Source organism: Typopeltis vanoorti, chromosome 21, assembly GCF_054136105.1.
Source record: "Typopeltis vanoorti isolate ZY-2024b chromosome 21, IOZ_Tvanoo_1.0, whole genome shotgun sequence".
Lineage (NCBI taxonomy): Eukaryota > Metazoa > Arthropoda > Arachnida > Uropygi > Thelyphonidae > Typopeltis > Typopeltis vanoorti.
In genome coordinates this window covers 17,291,270-17,317,835 of record NC_143569.1, presented here as the reverse complement: position 1 = coordinate 17,317,835, position 26,566 = coordinate 17,291,270, and the positions used below count along the sequence as shown (strand labels likewise).

Genomic DNA, 26,566 nt, shown 5'->3' with positions numbered 1-26,566 from the left:
AGTGTGAATAAAACGAACAGGAAATAAGAAAAACAAATGAAAACCGCTTTACAGTATAATGTTACCTATGGATTAGTCCTGCTTATACAAATTTTTTTCAAGTTATATAAATTTTCAAAATAATATAAAATAGTAATATAAAGTTAAGAGATTTATTCAAATATTCTTTATATTAATTTTGCATTAATAAATAAATTAATTTTGAAGATTCAACGAAAATAGATAAGACAATTTTACGAACTCTAGAACTCGAGTTCGCCGATTATTTTGTGTCGCTGACGCTGCCCTAACAGCCCACTAATATAACAGGCTCGAATGTCGAAGAATGAGTTATCAGTAGTAAGCCTACTTTTAGTGCTGGACCACATGCATCTGATCCAATTAAAATTAGGATACTGCCCTTACACAGAACTCAACAATTAATCATAAGTTGATTTATGATACATCAAAAAATAAAGAACTATTTTAGGTATATTTTCGTAAATTTTAATCAGAAATTACAGTGATATAATTGGGTTCCAGGATTCAATTTCAGAATTTATTTGTTTGTTTCCGGAAAGATCTGAAGGGGCCCGAACGGAAGACGACGTACATTCATAATTATATCTACCATTCTGTACCATTCGTTGTTTGTTTAAACTCTTATCTCATATTTTTTTACATCTTGTAGGCGTCTTTTCTTCTGCGGTGCCTGTGTATATTGCACACTTCGCACACGCTACCAGCCAGGCCTGAGTTCATTGTTGCAAAATGGATGGTTTTAAAATTTGGGAAACAAAGATGGGATGCAGAATTTAAACTTGGTGGGGGATATATTATTGGAGGTGGAGGAAATAAAAGATCTTGGGGTGATGTTGGATAAAGATCTGAAATGTAGAGGAGACATTGCCAAAATTGTGAGGACAACACAACAAATAATCTGGGAAGGTTGCAGAGGATATTAACTTGTAGAAGTAAGGAGATTCTTGTTCATTGTATAAGGCCTTGATTAGACTACATATGGACTACTATGCATAGATTTTGTCACTTAGTATTCTCAAGGATGAAGAGATGTTGAAAAGGATCCACAGGTTATTAGCTGAGGTAGTTTCTGATCTCTTGAATGTTGAATATGAGGAAAGGTTGAATAGATGCAATTCTCGACCTCACAATACAGCACGGCTGTATTGGGAGGGTGTGAACAAGAGATTGAGAAGCAGGTTTTTTGCATGCAGAGTTGTGCATGACTGGAATGCCTTGCCTGAGAGTCTGGTGTCTGCAGAGAATTTGAATGTGTTTAAGGCAAGGTACGATGAGCTGTGTGTATGACAAAAGGACCTCCTAGATGAGTCTTTGATTCCATGGGTGGGATCTTAGGATAATAATAATAATAAATACTATTTTTAATTGTTTCCTAGTACTGTTTCACTCCATTAAACTTATGAATTCTGTGGTTGTCAGCATTGGTTTGTTAAAGGGAGATTATGTTTTACTAACTTAGGTACTATAACAAGGTGACAGATGTCTTAGACAAGGGAGATGCATATACAGTGGTATACTTAGATTTTGCAAAAACTTATTAGGTGCAGTGTCCCGAAAGAGGAAATTCACTAGTGGTATACTGCAGGGGGTCAATTTTAGGACCATTGTTGTTCAATTTCAATATTAATGATATTAGGATGGTTCAACTGGTGATATGCAGCTGTTTGCAGATGATGCAAAATTGGGGAGAGCATTGCAGAATTGAGCAGATGTTATGCAGTAGACTTGAATAGTTTGTTGAATGAGCAGGTAAGTGGAACTGTTAGTTTGATGTTGCAAAGTGTAAAGTTTTGAAATTTGGTAAGCAATGATGGGATGCAAAGCATACACTTGGTGGGGAAACTTTAAAGGAGGTAGAGGAGATGAGAGACCTGGGAGTGGTGGTGAACAAGGACCTGAAATTCAGGGGCCACACTGCACAAGTTTTGAAGATGTCATGTTGGATAATGACAGTGATGCGGAAGACCCTGATGTGCAGAAATAGGTTATGATGCCATTGTATAAGGCCTTGATCAGGCCTTATACAATGGTAGATTTGATCACTAGGTTTTCTTGGTGATAAGGATATGTTAGAAAGGGCCAGAGAAGGTGGAAGAGACTTTTCATAGAATGGAAGAGGTGGGTAAAACACGAGGCCATTCATGGAAGCTGTATGGGAGGGTGCAAGTAGAGGAGTGAGAGGCAGGTTTTTTACATGGTGTAATAGGTGAGTGGGAATGTGTTGCCAGAGGATGTTGTGAATGTAGACACCTTGAATCAGTTTAAAGTATGATTGGATGAGTATTGCGTGTGCGTGTATGTGTGTACCTCCCACAATGAGTCTCTGACTCCATGGAAGTCAGACGGTAATAATAATAATTTAACAGAAAACAAATTCAAAGTGCCATGAAGCCTTAGTAAATTGTTAATAAATTCTTAGAATAGAAAAAGTTAACAGATTGAAGTATTATTTCCCCACAAAGGAAATTAACATAGGCCTTTAGACCTGCTCAGGTTGAAGTTATGCAGTGTTTCACTACTTTATCAAAGCCTTTACATTGGAAAAAGTAAAAGTAGATTTACTTTTAATATAAAAGTTTTCTTTTTCCACAGAACCCTGGTTTAGTAGAGATGGCATATTTTGCAAGGCCATATTTTCAGGTGTATGATAGTTGATATATGTATTATGTTTCTCATGAAGAACAGAGGCAGAATTTTCCAGACTATCAAGAAGAATATTGGTCAGAACAGCAATCTGGTTGACACTCAAAAGCTTAACTGAGTAAGTTTATGTGAAGAAAGAAAAGTAGAGAATTTCTGGATAGGAGCAAATGCAACATAAATGTTAACCTGCTTCAGAATTTTAGCAGTATGTTGTGATATTCCTTTTTCATAAGGTAACAGAATGTAATTTCTTCTTTAGCAGAAGCAGGAATCTTGTAATAACTATTGAATTGTTTTATTGACAAAGGTCTTACTGAAGTCATTAGTTAGAAAAAAAATGTAATGTATTATAACTCCTGATGTGTTCTACATATGATATACATCATGAGTCTTCCTGAGCAAAGTTGCTCCCAAACTTACATTATGGTACAAGTATGTTGATGATCTTCAGAGTTTGGAATGGTTCTTCTTGTTATCTGGAAAAATTTTGTCTAATTAATGCAGAGCATCATAGAATAATATAGTTCATTAGTGTAAGAAAAAAAATCAGTTTCAGAATTGATGATTTGAAGCCAGCTTCAAATGAGGCTTGTAAGCAGTGCAGAGAGAGTTTATTTCTTTAAAGTTGCAGCTTTTTTTTTGTAAGTGGTGCCCTGGATATGGGGAGTAGTAATGGCATTAATGTAGGCTCTATTTTGAGAGGGATTTGAGGAGGTGGAAAGGACCAATAGTTAGTAGGTCTGTTTTGGTATTGTAACCATTCGACAGGAAGGTTTGGCAAATGAAGGCGAGTTCATCTGTAAGGGAAGTCTGGGTAGAACAGAGGTTGGAGGCTCTGTTGACAAGGCTTTTGATGATACCAAATTGTTGAGAAGGGGGATGAGAGAAAAGTTTATGTATCTATCTGTGTGGATGGGTTTCCTATAAATCCTGCCGTTTAATTATTTCTCTTTGTGTATTCATTCTATTAAATTTTAGTATGAGAGCATTAAGAAAGGGTGCCATTGTGTACACATATGATTAGAGTATCTAAAAAGGCAGGCTATTGTAATTTTCTTTTTCTATAGTGAATTGGATTCTGGGGTGCTGGTTGTTGAGGAGGGGTCTAATGTGTCTGAGCCATGTGGCCAAATAGAGAACACATAATCATTATATCTTAACCAAATAGAAGGTTTAAGAATGGCATTATCAAAAGCTTTTTTTTTTTTCAAAATGTTCTATTTAGAAACTGGGCAGAAGAGTGAGATCCCATGGACGTACCTTCTATCTATTTAAATAAGATGTCCTTCCAAGGAAGGTAACCAGTATGGATGTCAAAATTAAAGAGATCAATAATGTTAGGTGGGATCAGACATTTTTCAGTACATTTTAAGTGTTATAAAGGGAGATTTGTAAATAAGCAGGTGACATCAGAGCTCGCCATGATATTATTATTTAAACTAATGACACGTCTTCTCTATTGCACCCTTTCTTTCTCGATTTATAGAAAACTCATCAACACAGTTAGATATAGACTTTCTCCATCAAAATGCTTATCAAAAATCCTTGTCAACAGACCTTTCACCTCTGTTTTATCCAGCTTCCCTTACAACTGAATTTGCCTTTATTTGCTGAACTGTCTGTCCAGTGATTACAATGTCAGAAATCTACAAACTTTCTGTCCCTCTCAACATACAGACTACAGTAATGCCATTACTAATCTCTATATCTGGGACACTTTGCAAAAAAAAAAAAAAAAAAAAAAGAAGAAAAACACTTTAAAGAAATATCTCTGCTGTAGCTGTACTTTCAAACCTCGTTTGAAGCTGGCTTCCCTTGTCTGCATTCTTAAGGATTCATTTCCTTCCCTGTTCCAGGTGTTTACTAGGTTCCTTGTTTCTGTAACTTATCATATTGTGGTCAAATTGGGAGATGTAGCATTCATCTACATGAACACAAAACAATATATCTGCTGCCACAAATTATAGTCTGTCAGGTCTTGCTGACCATGCCTTGTGAATACTTTGCATAGGATCACATGGAATAAAACTATTATGCTTTATCACATCATAAATTTCAAAACCCAGCTTAATCTCAATAATTATTGTTTTGTTAAACTTCCCAAAATTTGGAAACTTAAATTTTTTTTTAGGCCTCCCATCTAGCAGCCAAGGCCACCCAACAATACCTATAGAGAATCTCCTCCCATTGGACTTCAGGAAACTTTAAATTCTGAAGTCCCATTAGAACTTCAAATTAAACTATAAACTTTTAAAGTTTATAGTTTAATTTCTTGTTTTATGTGTGTTTTTGTGTTATTACAGTTTTAATATTGTATTCCTGAAGATGCCTCTGTGACAGATGAAATATCAAAATGATTAATCCTGCTGTTTAATTATTTCTCTTTGTGCCATATTCATTCTATTAAATTTTAGTATGAGAGCATTAAACCCTTGCCTACTGGTACAGAAGGATCACACTATTATGACAGATCTTATGGATCTAATATGTCCAGATATGCATCTAAATACATCGTTCCTTTCTTTCTTTCAGTTTGTGTAAATAACACCTTGGGCTGTATCACCTCGGTGTCTGTGTGTTTCAGAAGTGTACATATTTTCAGATGACTCTGCAAGAAATGCAGTATCATCTGTTTTGTGAGATACTATATAAGTTTTGCAGATACTCGTTTTACTCACTGCCACTTTCATGTCCATAGAATGTATAAATTTTGTACTATCAGCAGATTTCATTCTTGATTGCTTTAGAAAAAAAAATCTAAATTCTTGAAAAATTCAAACGAGCTTTGTCATGCATGCATGGGCCATGTCATTCTAGTATACTGTTTGATTTACGGTGTATTGTACTTAAAAATTATATTGTTTTATCCATATTTTATCTTGTGAAAAGCATTACATTGTGCATGTCATTTCATGTACAAATTTAATTCTAGAAATTAAGTTTGCACATGAAGTAACCTCATGGCTAACTTTTGTACTTAGAAGGATTGATGCAATCAATTCCCTAAGAATCCATTATAATGTGAAGCTTATTCTGAATTTGTTTTACATTATAGTGAGTTATTTCTTGGATGTATTTTGATGTTAATCCAGGTTGTAGCAGTAGAGAAACTAAATCTTTCTTGAGGTGCTGTGAGCCAACTTTGGTATAAATTTTTTTATTTTTTTTATGCAGACATTTAAAAATGGTATCTTTCTTTTATACTTTGGATTTGAGGTAAAGGACGAAACATTTAAGAAAAGACAACTTTTCGTATAAGAAAATATCTAAATTTGCTCATAATAATCACATCATCTACTGATATACATTTCTAGGGAATGTGCTTGAAAAGGATTGCAGATAATTTGACAGCAGTGAGATTTGTATTCATGGCACTCATTTTTGAATCCGGGAAGAGAGAAAATTACCACTTAGTATAATTTGTATTAAAATTGATGCTAATCCAATGAAGTTTGAATTAATATTTGTTAAAATGTTAATTTCAGAAATTAAATGCAGGGCAGCCCAATGCATCAAATTTTCATTTTACGGTTGAAGGAAAGCAGACATCAAGTGCAACTTCATCTGGACATGTATGTATATGTATCTTATTAGTATGCAGTAATACTTTAAGTTATGTAAGTAATGTGTTCTCTGATAATGTCATGTAACTTGAAATTCACATAACTTGAGAAATATTTCCAAGATGAATGGAAACAGGAAAGTTTCATAAATGGAAGATTTGACTTTTAGTAAAAACTAAATGTCTATTTTAATTCAGTATATGAAATCATGAAAATTTAATAGCAGAAAGAAGCAGTATAAATAACTATTTGCACTGCATAATCTTCACTATGTTTGACACTGACTTCTGAGCATTCTTATTAAAGAAAGCATCTGATGTCTTTTGTGTGCAGCATCATTTCTTCCTGTGAATTTCTTCATAATACACATTTGGCATCCATTTAAGCTTTTGCACTCCTTTCTTCATTGGAAACATTTCAAAAATGGGCCAGTTTGATAATTTCGGTCATGATTTATGGCTTTCAGTTTAAATTGTGGAAATCATGATTTTTTTGAATTTCATTTAACATTAAAACTGATCTGAAAACCCAGAAAACATTAACTACATTCTTAATAGTTGAACTTTTAATACGAAACAAGTAATATTTTAGCTACTTGTCACAGTGCCAGAACCATCTGGCACTAGATTCATATACACTGTATATTTAAGGCTTTCCCCTTAAATCATTATAGTTTAAATGGGAATGCTTCTTTCATTTTGATGCCCAATATGCAAGGCTAAATTCTTTCCATTTTTTTTCTGCATCGTTTCTGATGTTGCAAAATCTAGTCCCTAATTTTATATCCTTCATTTTCTTTTCTGGTCTTCTCTCATAACAACAATTTTTCTTCTAAAGGCTTTTCTTTGAAAATGAATTAGAAATCATATTGCAGAGTTCACTGAATTGGGGAGAAGGGGTGGGTGGGAAGAAAGTCAACTGCTACAGGTAAATTAAAATTCAAAGATAATCAGCATATAAACTTCTCTGACCAAGGTTGAACTTAAACTTTCACCATATAGTTTTCACATAAAACGGCAAAGTTCCATGTACACACAACCTTGCATTCCTCAGCCAAAACAATTTCTAGAAAATCAGAAATCACTAATGCAAACTGCTTAAGCTGAACATGCATAACTTGTATTTTGCTGTATTCAAAAAAAAAGAAAAAAAGTTCATCATGTAGTAGTACATGCAGATATTTATATGATAACCACATTATCTGCCATTGAAGTAGTAGTCTATAAACTATTACTCACTTGCAATGGAATCAGCATTTATGTTGTTTTGTTAAATAATATTGGATTGGGAAATCAGCAGTTTTTCATTATTATTACACTTCTTAGATTAATTTTAAAACTTAAACTTCTGATGTAATGAAAGGCTTAAGTGGTCGTGATTTATTACATCACTTCAAAGTAGTAGTATAAAAGAAAATATGGATAGGAGAAGGTAATTTGCAGAAAGAAACTGATATTAGTCTGGTGAAAACAACTCAAAACATGAACTCGGTACAGCTGTAAATGAGGAAATAAAGAATGAATTCTATGAAGAAACTTTAGCAAAAGCATGCTTTGGAGCATAATTCTATTAGCTTTACTTGATTGCTCTCTGTAGTGTTTTGACTGCTCACTTTTTCTGAAGAGGGAAGGAGAATTGGTTGCATTAGTTTCACACTGGTGTTGAAGCTCTATTCTGAATAAAATGTGATCTGCCTTGTTACTGGTCAAGATCTTTTTGTTTAAAAAGCCCAAGGCTGTGATTGGTACTCCTTGGAGGATGGGCTGATCATACCATTTGGGTTAGATTCCAGAAACGGGTATGTGACATTTTTAAATTGAGATTCAGTGACAGTTGCGATATGTATTTACTTGAGCCTAATAAATATAATCTCTTCTTTTAAACCAGTGTATCTGTTGTGCAATGTACATTACATTTTTCTGATTACCACTTCAAATCTTTACTAATAAATTACCCTACAGTTAGAAGTACATTAATAAACTATACTGAATGTAGTTTATTTGACAACAAATCATATATTCTTGTTTTCATTGATATATTATTCTAGTGTCAGCAAACATAAATGTTTGCACATGGAGTATCTTTTGTGATCTTATATAACGAGAGCAATTGACTTAACTCCAAGTTGCTATACTATCCTGTAACATAGGTTGCACTTCCTAAGAAGTGTGTTTTACCTTACATTATGTTGGCAGAGAGACTTTCTAGATGGTTTTCGATCTTTATTTAGGTCTTATCAGTTGGAAGTTAGATCTTGGTGATATTGGCAACTAACTCAGTAACAGGTTCATATTTCTCATGTATGAGTAGCAAAATAGTTTATTCCATTAGACAGTCTATCCACTAGAATAAAAAAAAAACATTAATAGCCTTTTGAAGACCTGGGAAGCTATCTGTTATTTACTGAATCCTGATCACCTTTATTTAGGTCTTATCAGTTGGAAGTTAGATCTTGGTGATATTGGCAACTAACTCAGTAACAGGTTCATATTTCTCATGTACAAGTAGCAAAATAGTTTATTCCATTAGACAGTCTATCCACTAGAATAAAAAAAAAACATTACATAGCCTTTTGAAGACCTGGGAACTGAATCCTGATCACAGTAAATGAATCTCTAAAGTGCAGAAAAGTAAATAGTGTACTCCTCTTGCACATGTAAAGCATTGACTAACAGAGTGTAGTAAATGCACACATCACTGTTCAGTTTGTTTGAACATTTTATTATTATTGTATCCCAAACCTCTACTACCAACAAAACATTGCTTTGTTTTTTAAACTTCTTTTGTATGGTGCATTAATAAGTTCACTAAAGAAATCAATAATATGTATAGTATATAAATTACTTTAGATAATACTTGTTTTAGTTTCAAGATTTTCAGTGCTGTGGCTGATTACTTGAATAGTCACTAATTATTGTATTTATTCATATTGTGAGGTTTTGCTTCAAGTTATCTGGGGAGAAGTGACACCTAACAAGTAGACCTGGTTATTTTTATTAGGCTGAATTTGCAGAGTACAAAATATTGCAAGAAAACTACTGTGAATGGTTCATCAGGATATAGTAGATAAAATAACATCTGAGAGAAAGGGAAAGATGGGGAAAAAAATCATATTTTTTTTTAGATTATACCTCATATTATTTATGCTTCTTCATTACATAAGTTACTATATTTTATGTTCATATAAAAATAATTTTATTTTTAAATAAATTTAAAATATTTTATAAATGCATAATTGAAATAATGCTGGATTTAATATCTACTTGATTTATATAATTTTATAAATGCATTTCAAAATTTATTTCACTTAGTATTTGAACTCAACTAAGTAGCTGCTGTAACAAATTTTGATCTGAAAGCCCAGAAATCAACTATATTCTTAATCTTCTTCTTTCGCTATGTCTTATCCCGTGTTAAACGGGGTCAGCATTCCCATCTTTAATCTTCTTTCAGATTCTCCGGTCCAGGGCATTTTCCCGACTCCATCCTTTCTCCCTAAGATCCTCTGCCACCTTATCCCTCCATCTGAGTTTGGGCCTGCCTCTTTTCCTCCTTCCCTCCACACGCTCTACTCGTTTACCAACATACTCTTCACTCCTTCTCTCTACATGACCGAACCACCTCAGCCTGCTTTTTTTGCACCTTCTTGCCGATCATTTGCACCTTGATCGTCCCTCTGATGTAGTCATTCCTTATCCTGTCCTTCTTTGTCACACCACTCATCTATCTCAACATCCGCATCTCTGCCACCTCCATCTTTCTCTCCTGTGCCTTTGTTATAGGCCACGTCTCTGCGCCATGGAGCATCACCGGCCTCACCACCATCTTATACAGCTTTCCTTTCATCTTACAACTCTCTCTCTTGTCGCACAGGACCCCGCTCATCTTTCTCCAGTTTATCCAGCCGCATGTTATTCGGTGCTGTATTTCCTCATCCAGGTCACCATTCCTCTTGACGACTGACCCAAGGTACTTGAATTTCTTCCTTGAAGTTAACCTTTCACCCTGGAGTCGTATGATCATATCCTCGTCACTTCCCATTGACATATATTCGGTCTTTACCCGGTTAATTTTCATGTCTCTCTCCTCCAATACCTTTCTCCACTCTTCCAGGGTCTTTTCAAGCTTCTCTCGGGATGATTCGCAGAGAACAATATCATCAGCAAACATCGTGCTCCATGGCGCCGCCTCATTGACATCCTCCACTAGTACATCCATGACCAGATCAAAGAGGTAGGGGGCTCAGAGTTGATCCCTGATGGCACCCTACGACAATGGGGAACCCCTCTTAATAGTGAATCTTTAATATGAAACAAGTAATATTTTAGCTACTTGGTCACAGTGTTAGCGTCGAAGTTGAATTAGATATGGAGATAGATAACATGATGTGCAAAGCTGGTATAGTGAGAAGCATATGGATATGATTTGAGTTCGAAATAAAGTAATTGATCAGAGACCGAAGACAATAGATAAGAGTTGAGGAAAGTTGGGGGAGTGAACAGATGGCATTACTAGTAGAATGGCATTAAAAATGAAGACATTAGAATAGAGCATTGAAATTTATTAATATTGGTGAATGTATAAGCATAGCTCATCAAAGGTGGTGTTGTCACTTGAACAGAATTGGACAGTGAAAGATTAGCAGGAAAAAAAATAACATATGCTTGAAACAAAAAATAATTGGAGAAAAATACAGATATAGGTAACTTGATATGTTGACTGCTTTTAATGGTGAAATGTAAGAGCTGTAAAATAAATTTATTTTAATAAAATAAGTTTAACTTATTTTATTAAAATAAAATTTTGTTTTATTTACAGCACCATTAGAAACATTGACCAGTGTAAAAGAAATCACTAAGAAACTGGTAATGATACTAAATTAGGCAAGCTTAGAAGTCATTCTAGGTAATGAATTCATTGTATTGAACAATCACAATAAATATATATATATGTATGTTACGGTTAAAGTGATAAATCCGGTTATTATTAATAATTACCGGTTAAAGTGAATAATTAGAATTAATCACTTTAGCCGGTTAAAGTGAATAATTCCTATTCACTTTAACATATACCAGACCAGGAGTCTGGTAAATGTAATAAAAATATCTTTATAGGTTTTGTATATAGGTTTTCATTCTCAATAGAAATTATAACATACATAAAAATATAACGGAAAAACTCACGTAGAAAAATTATTTAATGGTATAATTTTCGCCCGTGTGTCACAGGCATCTTCAGTACAATTAGGCACAAAAATTAAACATTAACTGACAATTCCAAAAAGCGCCACCTAAGTAGCTGGTGTAAGATAACTAAAAAGGTCAATAACTTTCCTAAAAAAAAAAAAAAAAAAAAAAAAAAAAAAAAAAAAAAAAAAAATTAATACAATAAAAAGTTAGGAAAGATTAGCTGATTTGTAAAGTACTATCTCCCATAAAGGGGACAGACGTAAGCCGTCGGATCTGTTTAAGTTAGGAGAATGAAGTAGAGTTTCACATGCTTCTTTATAAAGGCGTTCCATGAGAAACTGACTTTTGTGAAGAACTCTTGTCTTTTTCCAATGAACTCTGTGTCTAGTGAAGATGGCATGTTCTGCAAGTCCAGACTTTTCAGGTTTAAAGTATTCAATATAAGATTGGTGTTCTTCTAGCCGAATGGAGGCAGATCTTCCCGTTTGTCCGAAATAACATAATCCACAAGAGCACGGAATCTGGTAGACACCTGGATGATTGAGATGTGGAAGCTTGTCCTTTGGAGAAGCGAGAAAGGTGGAGATTTTTCTAAAAGGTCGAAAGGCAACAAAAATATTCAGTGGTTTTAAAATTTTTGCTATACGTTCACTGATGCCTTGTATATAAGGGATGGTAATGCGCGTTATTTCCTCTGTGTTTGAAGAGGGAGACATATTAAATCTACTCAAAGTTCTTTTAATGAAGCAATTCTTATAGCCATTAGATAGAAAGGAAGAAGTTATATATCGTATTTCTTTCTGTAAAAGATCGTCTGTAGAACAAAAGGAGTGGGCCCGATGAACCAGTGTTTTAATAGTTCCTGCCTTCTCCACCTTTCTCGCTTCTCCAAAGGACAAGCTTCCACATCTCAATCATCCAGGTGTCTACCAGATTCCGTGCTCTTGTGGATTATGTTATTTCGGACAAACGGGAAGATCTGCCTCCATTCGGCTAGAAGAACACCAATCTTATATTGAATACTTTAAACCTGAAAAGTCTGGACTTGCAGAACATGCCATCTTCACTAGACACAGAGTTCATTGGAAAAAGACAAGAGTTCTTCACAAAAGTCAGTTTCTCATGGAACGCCTTTATAAAGAAGCATGTGAAACTCTACTTCATTCTCCTAACTTAAACAGATCCGACGGCTTACGTCTGTCCCCTTTATGGGAGATAGTACTTTACAAATCAGCTAATCTTTCCTAACTTTTTATTGTATTAATTTTTTTTTTTTTTTTTTTTTTTTTTTTTTTTTTTTTTTTTTTTTTTTAGGAAAGTTATTGACCTTTTTAGTTATCTTACACCAGCTACTTAGGTGGCGCTTTTTGGAATTGTCAGTTAATGTTTAATTTTTGTGCCTAATTGTACTGAAGATGCCTGTGACACACGGGCGAAAATTATACCATTAAATAATTTTTCTACGTGAGTTTTTCCGTTATATTTTTATGTATAGTTATGTCTACTCACGGTTTACCTCTTTTAAAACTTAGAAATTATAACAGCTTAAGTTAGGTTAGGTTAGTTTATAATGAAAAAAGTAAGGAAAGTACTTCTTTTGCACTCAATGAAATCAGAAATCATTATAAACTAACCTAACCTAACTTATATTGGTTGGAAATCATTATAAACTAATCTAACCTAACTTATATTGGTTGGAAATCATTATAAACTAATCTAACCTAATCTTTATTGGTTAGGTTAGTTTAGGTTAGGTTAGTTTATAATGAAAAAAGTAAGGAAAGTACTTCTTTTGCACTCAATGAAATCAAAAATCATTATAAACTAACCTAATCTTTCTAGGTTGAAATCATTTTCAATATTAGGTTAGGTTGGAAACCAACCTAACCTAACCTAAAACTAACCTGGTGCATGTCGAACCAGAGTGTAGTTGTAGTTTGTCGTGGGCAGATTAATGGGGATGAAAGATGAACATTGTTGTGGGCTGAGCTTAATGATTGTGGGCAGATAAATGGGGATAACAAAAGTTGTTGTATGCAGATGAATGGGGATAATAGATAGTTCAGAGAAAAACATTGATCAGTGTTTTTCTCCATTGATGAGGAAAGAGGTACAGCAACGACGTTTATTCCCATTCATCTGCCCACAACAACTTTTATTTGTTATCCCCATTTATCTGCCTAAAACAACGTTTATCTTTCATCCCCATTAATCTGCCCACGACAAACTACTGGTTCGACATGTGACATCCAGGTTAGGTTAGTTTATAATGATTTCTGATTTCATTGAGTGCAAAAGAAGTACTTTCCTTACTTTTTTCATTATAAACTAACCTAACCAATAAAGGTTAGGTTAGTTTATAATGATTTCTGGTTTCCGATTTCATTGAGTGCAAAAGAAGTACTTTCCTTACTTTTTTCATTATAATCTAACCTAAGCTGTCATAATTTATATTGAGAATGAAAACCTATATATAAAACCTATAAACATGTTTTTATTACATTTACCAGACTCACGTAGGAATTATTCACTTTAACCAGTTCAAGCGATTAATTATCGTTAATTGTTCACTTTAACCGGTAATTATTAATAATAACTGGATTTATCACTTTAACTGTAACACACACACACACACACACACACACACACACACACACACACACACAAAAATGATTGACTCAGTTTAATGGCATGTTTATAATTAGTAATTGACTTAAACACTGAGAAAACAAAAAATATAATAAGAGATTTAATAAGGTTTCACTACTAGTTTCATCGGAATGCCGACTTCATAAGGCGAATACAGTACCAGAGAGAAAACAACATCTTAAAAAGATATTGCACTTTAACAAACACAGTTTAGAAGTAGTAGTAGTGTTTGAAATGGAGTCAGAGTGTTAGTTCTGGGCGTGAAGCACGTTGCGTGTGAATAATATCACGAGCATGCCAAAACTGGATTACAGCACTATGTGAATCGGGTAGGCTGTAACTGAGATTGCTGTTTAGATGGGCAGGGTCGAGAGCTATTTCTTTGGATTCCAAGATACATCTCTCTAATTCATCGGAGCATTTATGAAGTTAAGTTCCAGTCTATTTGATGTTGTCGTCCTTCAACATTGGTATTAGCAGAGAATAAAATGTGGCTGGATAGTGCACTAGCACGGGTTCTGTTGTAAGAAATGTCACGTTGATGTTCTTCTAGGCGGAGAGAGAGAGACTTTTCTGTCTGGCCATAATATGGTTTGCCACAACTGCAAATGAATTTGTAGACTCCTGGGAACTGAAGAAGGTTGTGTTTTACTTTAGGTTGACTGAGGCGAGATCGGAGTTTTGGTAAGGTGGAGAAATATGTTTTAACATTAAATTTCTTCAGGATTTATGCCAGTTTAGGAGAAAGAGAACTGATATACGGTAAGGAGATGTAGGCTGTCGGGTTTGAGTTATCTTCATTACTTTGTTGATCACATTCACTAAGACTATTATAGATACTCTTAAGAGAGTAACCATTATTTAAGAAAGTCCTTTTGAGGTAACAAAGTTCATGTTGAAGTTCTTCTTCTGACAACAAGGATCTCGCCCGATGAGCTAGTGTGGAAATAATTCCTAATTTTTGAGGGGATAAAAAAGTACAATATATTTTTAAGATGTTGTTCACTTCCTGGTACTGTATTCACCTGATGAATTTGGCATTTCCGATGAAACTAGTAGTGAAACCTTATTAAATATTTTATATGTTTTGTTTTCTCGGTGTTTAAGTCAGTTAATAATTATATATATATATATATATATATATATTCCATTTTTAACACTATATCAGGTCATCCCAAAAGTAATGTAATTTTTGGCATTAAGTTTTGAAAGGTGTATATAAAAAATAAATTGCTTGCTAATTTAATCAGGTATATATTCTCCATTTGAATCAATAATGCTTTTCCAACATTGTGAAAGCTTCATAATGCCATTTCTATAGAATTCAGGAAGTTTGCAAGCAAAGAAGTCACATAGGCTCAATTTCAGTGCCTCTAATATATCATTATTTTTCATTAATGAATTGTTGCAAACTTCGAAATAAGTGGTAATCTGAAGGTGAAAGGTCAGGAGAATACGGAGGATTTGGAAGCTTTTCCCAGCCGAGTTCCTCAATCTTGGTACAAGTGATTCTTGCACTATGAGGGCATGCATTATTATGGTGAAAAACAACAACCCTTTTAATTGACCAGAGAACACCTCTTTTCTTTCAGTTTTTCATTCAATCGATTGAGTTGTTCACAGTTATTACTTCAGCTGTGATTGTTTGGTTTTGTAGCAAAAGTTCAAAGTGTATAATACCAGCCATATAAAGTATCCACTTTTCATTACTGGTGACTACACAACTCAAAAATGGAGATTAAACCTCTCGAGAATGAAGAGTGGTACAGATGTTGATGCGCTCTTCTAGATTGGAGTTTCACCAGTTCGTAAGGAACCCACTTTCCGAGCTTAGACACTATTCCAAGTTCTTGCAAATGGCAATGGATGGTCCATGACGATGAATTAAGATCTTCTGCTAAATCTTCAACAATTTTGCACTAAATCTTCAACAGTTACGTTGGCATTTCTTGCAATAGCACCTTCTAATGACCTCCAGCAGGTCATTATTGAGAGAGAGAGAGACAGGGCACCCAGAGCGAGAGGAATCTATCAAGCTAAAATGCCCATGTCGAAATTTTTGTAACCATTGCTGGCACTCGGGTGAATGCTGGTCTTGAAATTCACGCTTGCTCTTGTTATCATTCAGGGAGTGAGAGGTGTGATTGAAGTCTGATTAGTGGAATAATGAATTACTGACCATTTAAAACTATATATTTAGAAATTTATGTACATTTAATCATACAAATACAGTATTTATTTTACAAATGATATTCTATCTTTTTCAATTTAGCTACTTGAATACAAATTCTACCCTATGGTGCTTCTTTATGAACTGGTCAATAACATTGTCATAAAGACGATGTGAAATGGCTATGCATGCGCGAAATCGCAGTGCTGCTGCGAGGACTTGGAAGCTCCTATAACCAGCAAGCCAAGGTAGCTTTGACTAGATGAGCAAGTATTGGCCTTCGATACACAACGCAAAGCTCAATTATTGTCACGCAAGCTTAAGACTTCTGTCTACAAAAATAAAAGCCTATATGGAATGCTTATAAATGCATGCATTTATTGACAAATAAATATTACTTCTTTCTCAATTAATGAGCTTGCATAGCAAGCATGGAGAATTTGTCCCTGCTGGCACTTCTGCACATTTTTTAGTGTTAGCAGAATTGTTGCCTTTTTTGAACTCAAAGCATGATGTGCCTAATGTGCCCTTCTGTGACCTCCATAATAATAATAAAGGGTTATTTAAACAGCAACTTATGCATGATGTTCTTTCTAGGTGGAATTCCTTAGAATAAGGCAGCTTCTGCTTAGTGGTACTTATAAAGCTTTAAAAATTCATGTTTAGATAAGCAAGTTGCACATTTGAGCAAGTACAGTATCAAAAACATTACTTTTGGGATGACCTGATACATTGTGTGTTCACTACATCTGTTGCTAATACATTTTATTTAGATTGTTGTCATTGACCAAATGGACCATGCTTCAGAATTTTTAATGCTAGAACCGTTAATCAAAAACATCTCTGCATAGAATTACTTTTATCAATAATTTTGAACAAGGTTAGTACATTGTCAACAATATATAAACCTTGAGAAACTTTTATTTACGAATTACAAATGTGCAAGGAGAAAGGAATTTTGTTACAGTGGATAGTTTGCTGTTGTGAAATGTTATAAAACAGCACCATACCTATAGGAATTTGGATTGGATTTGTATAGTTTTTTGAAGTTCAGAAGACATAACTATAGAAGTGGGCAAAATATCTTGAAGGATCACATTGGCATTAAGAAACATACTGATTATCCTTGTTTCTAAGCCTTTGATACAATCACATTTTGGACTACTGCACATAGATTTGGTCACCTGGGATTCTTGGGGATGTGGAAGTGATAGAAAGAATTTAGTGGAGAGTTAATGGTAACTGGTCTGTGGATTGCTTTTTATAAGGATGAAACTTTGTGAGTTACAAAGTTTAGTTGAGTGGAAAAGAAGAGATAGAAACATCAGTTATTAAAGGTGTTTATAGTGTAGATGCTAAAGAAATTTTCTAGTATTGACTGGATGGAAGAGAATGAGAAAACCCTTGCATAAGGAGTAGTTTTTTTTTTGTGAATGAGTGGAATGGGTTATTGGAGGTGAATGAGAGTTCCAGTTTTTCATAGCACTCATCCTTTATTTCCTCCTCTGCAGTTGTACCAGGTTTATGTTTTGAGTTGTTTTCACCACAGAGTAATGCAAGATTCTTTCTGCAAATGTACATCGCTTATAAACTGGTGCTATGTTGAAAGTTTTTTTCACTTGGTTATACTATAAATTAAAGATGCCAAGAAATTTATATTCTTGGTTTCATTCTTTATCCAAGTGAAAGTTTACATGTGAAGTAACTTCCCAACTTGGCTATATAGAGGCAAATGACTTCACATCATTTGCCTTAGTATCCCATAATGCAATGCCCATATCCTTATGGACATGTATAATGCTATGCATTATGGAAAGTGCCACTATGTCAGTAATGCATAAGTCATAAATGACTTCTGCATCACTTCAACTCTTGTTATGTCTTCTGAGACTGGCTACAACTGATGAGACCTCAAATTTTGGCAAAATAAGTGCTTTGGTATTTTTTTCCCTTTGTTTTTCACTTTGATATTTTATTCTGTTGGTGATAATGGTGGTTTCTCTCTCCCTTCCCCCCCACTTGCACTGGCTTTTTAAAGTAGATATTAGGATTGCTGGTAGTGCAGTTAATATCTGCATTATGGGAGATTACTTTTGTCTGTATCTTGGCCACCGTTTTATAATAGTTCAAATATAGCGTTCACTGGTGGTGTAGAATTGTTTCTATATTGTGGGATTATTTAATTTTCAGTCTTATAACTGAAAGGTTTTTATTCTCTTGCAATCCAAACGCAGAGGTTTTAGTCCCCCTGAGATAATGGTTCCAATTCCTCGAAGGGTGTGAAATCTAGGAATTGAAATTCCAGATGTGAACAAGTGAGACAGGTGACTAAGATTTTAAGAGACAGTTGGGATAAGTAAGATTTATTCTTTCATGCCATATGGCAGAGGGAAATCTGAGTATATATGTCTATCTATCTGATTAAGACTTATGTAGATCCATGTCATACCATGGAAGGTTCAGAAACCAGGTTGAGATGGTCCTTATTCGCCTACTGTCTTATGTCTATATTACGTGTGTTCTTCAGGCCGATCTCTCTGTTTTGTGGGTTTCATCCATGCAAAATTACTTTCTAAGAATAAATCAGAACTGCAAATCATTCAGAAGATGTGGAAATAAGGGATAAACTATTATAGGGTTTTATATTAAAGGTAGCACAGTAATTCCTGTAATGGTGGAAAGCCAGGTTAAAACAGTAAAAATTGAGAAATTTCCAATGGAATATATACAGAAAAGTAATGAAATTATTATCCAGACATTCTTGAAATGAGGTAAAATTAGTATACAAAAGGGTATATCAGTTGACAATCCAAACTTGTTGTTTAGTGAGGTCACCTTCACAATGGATATGAAGACATTCATATCAAATTTTGTCCACATTGGTACAACTTGAGTTATGATGAACTATCCCGAAGTACAGAAGCAGTGTCTACATTGTGGTTCATATGATCACTTGGGTGGCAACTGCCCTAAAGCTAAATGTTTCATCTGTATGGAGATAGGTCATGTTGCTAATCAGAAATGCAAAAGTTCTGAACACTGCATTAACACCAGTCCTTCCAGAACTTTCCCTGAAAGAGTGGGGGCACTGGTAGAGCCAATTAGAATAAGAAGAGTTCTCGGATCTTTGCTGGCCTGGTTGGCAGAGTGGTTAGCGTATCCGCTCTCCAGCCAAAAGGCTGTGGGTTTGAATCCCCTGTGGGCATGGGTGTTTGTCTGTGAAAATACTAATAGTGGTGGTCGCCGGTAGATGGTGTTAGTGTAGATGATGAAGGTAGTGGCGATTTGGTGGAGATGGAGAGTTGTAGAGTAGGTATTCTCACTCGATGAGTCTTTAGACTCCCTGGAGGTGTTGTGTAATAATAATAAATCTTCCAATTCAGTCTAGTAAAGTTGGTGCTTTTAAGCAAACTATACTTGATAAAATCAAGTTGGTCAGAAATTAGCCCCAAAATTCCAGCCTGCAGGAATCACTTTCCCAGTCAAATATGGATGGAACAACATCAGTTGAAATTACCAATAATGAACCTAGTATAACAACTGAACAGATAAAAGATGAAATGCAAACAATTGAAACTGTTCTACAGGGAGAAATCGGGGAAGAAACAGAAAAACAAGTAGGAAGAACTGAAAGAACGTAATATGCTGACAAGATCATCAAAAAGAAAAAGATGAATTAATAAAAAAAAAAAACCTACAGGAGAAACAAAAAAAAAAAATTAAGTTGTTAAAAATATAAAAGAAGTAATAAAAAAACTAATAAATGGAAAGCAAGAAATACAATTAAAGAAAAATTAATAGTTTACTGAATCAGTTTTATAAGTGTGATTATCATCTGCATGAAATTCTTGTACGTTGGTTACACGTTTAAAAAACTTTAATCAAGACCTTCCTATATTTCAGCAATGTTACATTGCCATCTTCTGGGAACATAAAACTATGACGTGTATGCAGCACAAACAACGAGCAAATGAGGCTGAAGAAGGCAACTGGTATTGCCTTAGAGCCCTAAAGGTGCCCTCTAGCAGGCTAAATTGGGTTGCTTGGCTATTGAGCTGATGTTCTATGGATGCAGGCTTCTTAAATTTGGAGCAATCTCATGCACCCAAATTTGTTGAGATTTGGGAATTTTTTTAGAGCTGAAGCTGATTCCAGGAACAATCTTTCATATTTATATTTGCTACTTTGTAGTAAAGTGATTTCCTTCCACCGTATTCTGCGGTGGGTATCTAGTGCATGGTCTGCAAGTCCTGAGCGGCTGTATTTGCGAAACTCTGGTTTTGCATACAAAAATATTTTAGGAAAATTTGGAGAAGAGAGCAAAGCTAATAATAATGGCAAATACCTGTTGGATTTCTGCTCAGGAAATGGACTGGTTATTACTAACTTCATGTTCCAACATAAAAATGTGCACAAATTCACATGGAGAGAAGAGGCTAAGAATAAGAAAAGTCTCATTGATTATGTTATTGTCGATAATGATGTTTTCTCCCTAGTGCAGGACACCAGAGTGTACAGAGGATTTAAAATTGGAAGTGATCACCATTTAGTCTTCAGCAGAGTAAACTGAATTTCATATTGAAAAGAAGAACATGTAAGAAAGTTTTAAAGCAAATCAAAGTTGGGCTGCTCTCAGATGTGAACTGTAGAAAATACACAAACATTATTGAAGAAAAAAATGAAAGAGTTTGAGAACAGGAACCATGCCTTGGAGATTCAGTGGCAAGCCATGAAGAAAACACTGATTGATTCAGCCAGAGAGGCATGTGGTCAGGTTGTGTGCAAGGATAGAAAAATCAGAACTCCCTGGTGGACACAGGAAGTTAAAGATGCAGTGAAGGAAAAGAAGAAAGCATATCAAAATTTTCTGGCAAATAAGTCAGCTTGTGCTCTTACAGAATACAGAGACAAATGTAAGAAAGCTAAACACTGTGTAAAACTAGCTAAACAAAAGTCATGGGATGACTTTTGTAAGAACATGGAAAATAAATATCAAGAAGGTGGCAAGATATTCTGGAGGTTATTAAAGCTCAGAAATGGAGGAAAGAGTGCTGAAAAGGGAATTAGAGATGATAAAGTTGTCATGAAAACTGGAGATATAGATATTCTTTAAGTATGGAGTAATTACTTTGAAAAATTGCTAAATGAAACAAGCAGTGATAGCACAGTGGTAAAAAAAAAAAAAACACTCAACAGGGATGCAGACAGGAATGCATATCCATACTTCAAGTAGAAAAAGCCACCAAAGACCTGAAATGTGGAAAGGCAACTGGAGTAGATAATATTCAACCAGAAATGCTGAAGTATGGAGATATAAAAGTCTTACAGTAGCTGCACTGCATAGTTCAGAAGGCCTGGACAGAGCGACGAATTCCAGATGATTGGAGTAGAGCTCTCATAGTACCCATATATAAAAAGGGAAATAAAACTGAATGTGCAAATTACAGAGGAATTTCTCTACTGAATGTTCCTGATAAGATTTACACAAGTATACTTCAGAAATGGGTCGAGGATTGTGTAAAAAAAAAGCTTGGTGAATAACAAGCTGGATTCCGGCCAAATAGAGGCTGTCAAGATCAGATTTTCACTTTATGACAAATAGTTGAGAATTAATGGAAATGTAACAAAGATCTGTATTTAAGTTTTGTAGATCTGGAAAAAGCATATGACAAGGTATCCAAGAGAGAGAAGCTATTCAAAACTCTGCAGTTGTATTGTGTCAATCGAAAACATTATATGAAACAATACTTAGTCTTTTTTGAGTTGTAAGTCAGCATTTAGAATTGAAGGAAGTACAGGAAGATTGTTTAATGTTAAATCTGGTGTCAGACAAGGATGTACATTATCCTCTCTGTTATTCATGATCTGTATAGATCACATTATGAAGGAAAGTGGTATTAAACTTGATATCAAAATTGGAGATATTAATCTCAGCTCTTTGCTTTATGCAGACGATGTTATACAGTGGTATCTCGCTAATCCGAACCTCTTTAGTCTGAACCCTCCAGTAATCCGAACAGCGGTTTGAAAGAAAAAAAATAGTTTTATTTATTACGTATTATTATTTTGTGTACTGTTATATTTATTTAATAATTATTATTTATTTTATTATTACAGTACTGTATTAGTATGGTGATACACAAAAAGAGGAAATTCAAAACGTGCATAATTTGGTTAAAAATATAATTCCAGATGTTGAAATTTCACAAACAGTTATTACCGAATGGATTACAGGTAGAACCGAAAGTGAATTCGAAATCAATCATATGTTGAAATTATAAATATGAAGCTACAGAATGAATTAGAAGATGATGATGACGATGAACTTGAAGAAAAAAAAAAGTAAAACACGAAGAGGCAGTTGACAGTTTTAATATGTTTATAGAATGGGCTAAGCAGAATGATACGCCATTCCACAAAATTTTATTGCTAATGCAGCTCTGATAAGAAGTATTTGAGCATTTTTTTTTTTTTTTGTGTTAAAATAGCACACAAAAAAAACTTTTTGTGTTATTTTGTGAAACCTTTTTTTTTGTGTTGTGTACAAGAAAGTGATACTTTTTACCAAATTAAGTGATGTACTGACCTATGCAATTTTATTAAATAAGAATCCTCAACAATGCATACAAACTAAATTTTTTACTAAAATAAACTTGTGTACTGTATTATTTTTTAAGTTTTACATTACAGTACAGTAGCTTTTTTCTATCAGTTACTTCATTTATTTACAGAATTTAATTGATGTACCATTAGAATCTGATTATTTTTGTCTTAAACGCTAGTTATTGTTGTCTCTTGGGAAAAAAATTCGCTAATACGAATGAGTACGGTTTTTATTAGTTCGGATTAGCGAGATACCACTGTACTTCTAAATAAATCCACTACAAGTCTACAAGATTTCCTGACTAAATTGAATAATTGTTGTAATAGATATGGTATGAAGTTCAGCAATAACAAGACAAAGATGATGAAAATCGGTAGAAGCATTATGGAGAACCTATAGTACAAGTAAAACATTTCATCTACGTAGGCATGATTTTTAGTGAAGATGGTAAATTAAATATGGAAATAGACAACCAAATTAACAAAGCAGGTATGGCAGGAAGTCAGTTGAATAAATTTATATGGAATAAGAGAGAAATTAATCCAAGCACTTAATTAGCTGCATACAAGACAGTGTTCAAACCTTTACTTATGGATCTGAGAGCTCTGTCAGAAGTGAAACACTTGACGAAAGACTAGAGACCACAGATATGAGAGTCCTGAGAAAGATTAGGGGGCATGAACAGATGGCATCAATGACAATATCATATTAAAAATGAGGATATTTGATAAGAACTTGACATTGTCAGCATCCAGGAATGTGTTAGTAGAGCTAATCTCAGGTGGTCACTTAAACAGAATGGGAGAGGAAAGATTAGCAAAACACGTGTTCTCTGCCAGGTTGGCAGGAAAACGACCCAGAGGAAGACCAAGATATAGGCGAATTGATATGGTAAAAAGTGCCTTAGAAGATAGAAATATAAGATCTGATAATGTTGGAGTCTTGACAGGTTACAGACTGATTTGGAGGAAAATTGTAGATAGCAAGTTAGTAATGATGTAAATTTTTCATATAGTACTATCAAATCATATCCTGTACACCCTTTAAGGGTACATGGCAGGAATTTGATGATGAGTTTTAAGTCACTTGTCAAGGTATAAGGGAAGTGAATTGAAAAGGACCATGATTTCAAATTAATTCTCATTATAAAAATTATGGAACCAATTACCATGTTAAAGTAAATCTTCAGTTTAATATAAATCAAAATAATCACTCGACCTTTACATTAAGGTCATCGTCTGGAGTATATACAAAGAAACAAGCTATGCCACAGTTTACATGATATACTAAAGTTACATTGATTTGGTCAACTGTTAAAACTACTTGCCTGACCTCTGGTGAAAAAACCTTACTACATCAATGCTAGAGTCCTGTTATTATTATCTGTTTGTTACAAAAAATAAATTAAGCTAGAGAGCAACATGCTTGAACATAATTACTGATATAAGTCTGATTTTCAATTTCAATAGTAAATTGTATGTGCTCATGTTGTATTTAACTTCCCATGATTTGAGAAACATTAATACTTAGTTCTGTCTAACAGCCAAAGCTGTCTATCAGCACTCATAGAGTACTGATGGATGTGCTTCTAGTCTTAACTTCCACTTGTTTTTTGTGTTATTAGGATTTTTATATTGTTTACCAGATGTCTGTGACAGATGAAATATTGGAATGATTAAACCTGTCATTAATTATTTCTTGGTGTTATATTCATTCCATTAAACTTAATTATGAGCATAAACCAGAACCTAGGGCATAATACTTCAATATTACTTATTGTATCACCTAGAGACAAAATTAACCTGTTTTCATTCTGTTTCAATTCCTGCAATCATCCAGACAAGGGGGGAGGGGCTTGTTTAACCAGGCAACATCCCAGCCAGCATGAAATTCTGTCATGTTGTTCCATCACTTTATATTATGGTTTAAGCCAATAAGAATACAATTTACTTGTGTAAATCCCAAATTGCCAGCCCATCCTAATTTATCAGTGAGTTAAATTTTACATCCTACATTTTTTAAATTCTCAATAAGTTCATAAAAAATAGATTAAAAAAAAAGATGTATTAGAGAGAAGATACAATTAGACAATAGATATTTGGGATGCTTGAAAGTTAAAGCTGTATAACTAATGAAGAGGATCACCTTGGCTTCTGACCTAATGTCCAGTCCTCACTTTCTCTTGGTGCTCCCTGTTAGGTATCTGCTTGGATTCTGAATGAATGAGGATGAGCTGGCAGTTTGGGATTTAGCCAACCAAATTGTATTCTGATTGGTTTAAATCACAGTGTAAAATGATGGTACAACAGGATAGAATTTCATGCTGGCTGGGGTGTAGCCTAGTTAAACAATGTCCCCTTGTTTTGATCAGGGAACCAGGGTGAACAGCGCAGTCAGCTACTGATACAAATTCCAGAACACATCCTAACTCAACATCAGTGGGGTTCAAAATTAGTACCATCAACAAAAGAAGCGGCAACATAAAAGAAATGGAACCAGCAGAAGAATTGGGTAAATACCAGATCTACGTAATAGGCATGACTGATATAAAGAAGACAAAAACAGGTGAGATCTCTCTAAGCAAGAAATACAAAATGTTCTATTCAGGCAACAGTCAGCGAAAAAGACAGGATAAATATAGTATTTAACACTAAATACGAGAATGATGTTCTTTAATGGCAGTGTCAAGTAGAGTGATGTGGGCAAATATCAGAATGGGGAACTGGACAATGGGACTTATTTTGCATGTGGTCGTACAGAAGGTTCTGCTAAGGAAGAAATGGAGGAATTTCTCATAGCATTAGATCAGGCAGATGATACAATGAAAACGAAAGTTGTTGCTTGTTGGAGATCTAAACAGCAGAGTAAGAAATGATCACCAGACATATAGAATGTTTTGGGAAAATTTGAAGAAATGAGCAAAGTACGTAATAATGGTAAGTTCCTGATAGATTTCTGTTCAGGACATGGACTAGTTATTACTAACACTGTTCCAACATAAAAATATGTGCAGATGAAGCCAGAAATAAGCCTTCTTGACTGTTATTGTTGATAACAATGTTTTCTCATTATTTTAGGGCACAAGAGTATACAGAGGATTTGAAATAGGAAGTGATCACTATTTAGTTTTGAGCAGGATAAAATTGAATTTCATATTGAAAGGAAGAGTGTGTAAGAAAGTTTTAAAATGAATCAAAGTTGAGCAGCTTTCTGAGGTGAACTGTAGACTCAGATGCACAAAAATCATTGAAGCAAAAATGAAAGAGTTTGAAAACTAGAACCAAACCTTGGAGATTGTGGGTAGTGGCCCTTCCCTTAATACATAGCATTATACATGTCTGTGAGGAGATGTGCTTGCTTTACATTATGGGAGATACTAAGACAAGTGATGAGAGCTAAGTCCACCTTTACCACGAGTTGCCTTCAATCCTGAAGATACTTCAGGTGCAAACAGAGTTTGCTTACACTTGGATAAAGGATTAAACTAAATTTATTATAGTCTATCAAAATGGAAAAAAACTTCCAACACCAATTCGTTGTGTTATTGTCACAATTTTGGCAATATGTCCTCTAAACTTCAGGTCTTTATCCACCATCACCTAAAGATCCCTTATATCCTCCACCTCTGACAATGTATTCCCACCAAGAGTAAATTCTGCATCCCATATTTGTTATCCAAATTTTAAAACATTCCATTTCACAACAATTGAACTGATAATCCCACTCC

General features: G+C 34.4%; 1 protein-coding gene across 1 annotated transcript in view; it reads left to right on the top strand.

Annotated features, from left to right (window-relative positions):
• The window catches only part of SdhA (succinate dehydrogenase, subunit A (flavoprotein)), a 311,617-nt gene that overhangs the window by 40,890 nt on the left and 244,161 nt on the right, over nucleotides 1-26,566 (top strand). Inside the window, exon 2 of the mRNA XM_090411417.1 lies at nucleotides 6,150-6,236. Within this exon, the coding sequence (XP_090267543.1) occupies nucleotides 6,150-6,236 (87 nt within the window). The remainder of the gene's footprint in view (nucleotides 1-6,149; nucleotides 6,237-26,566) is intronic.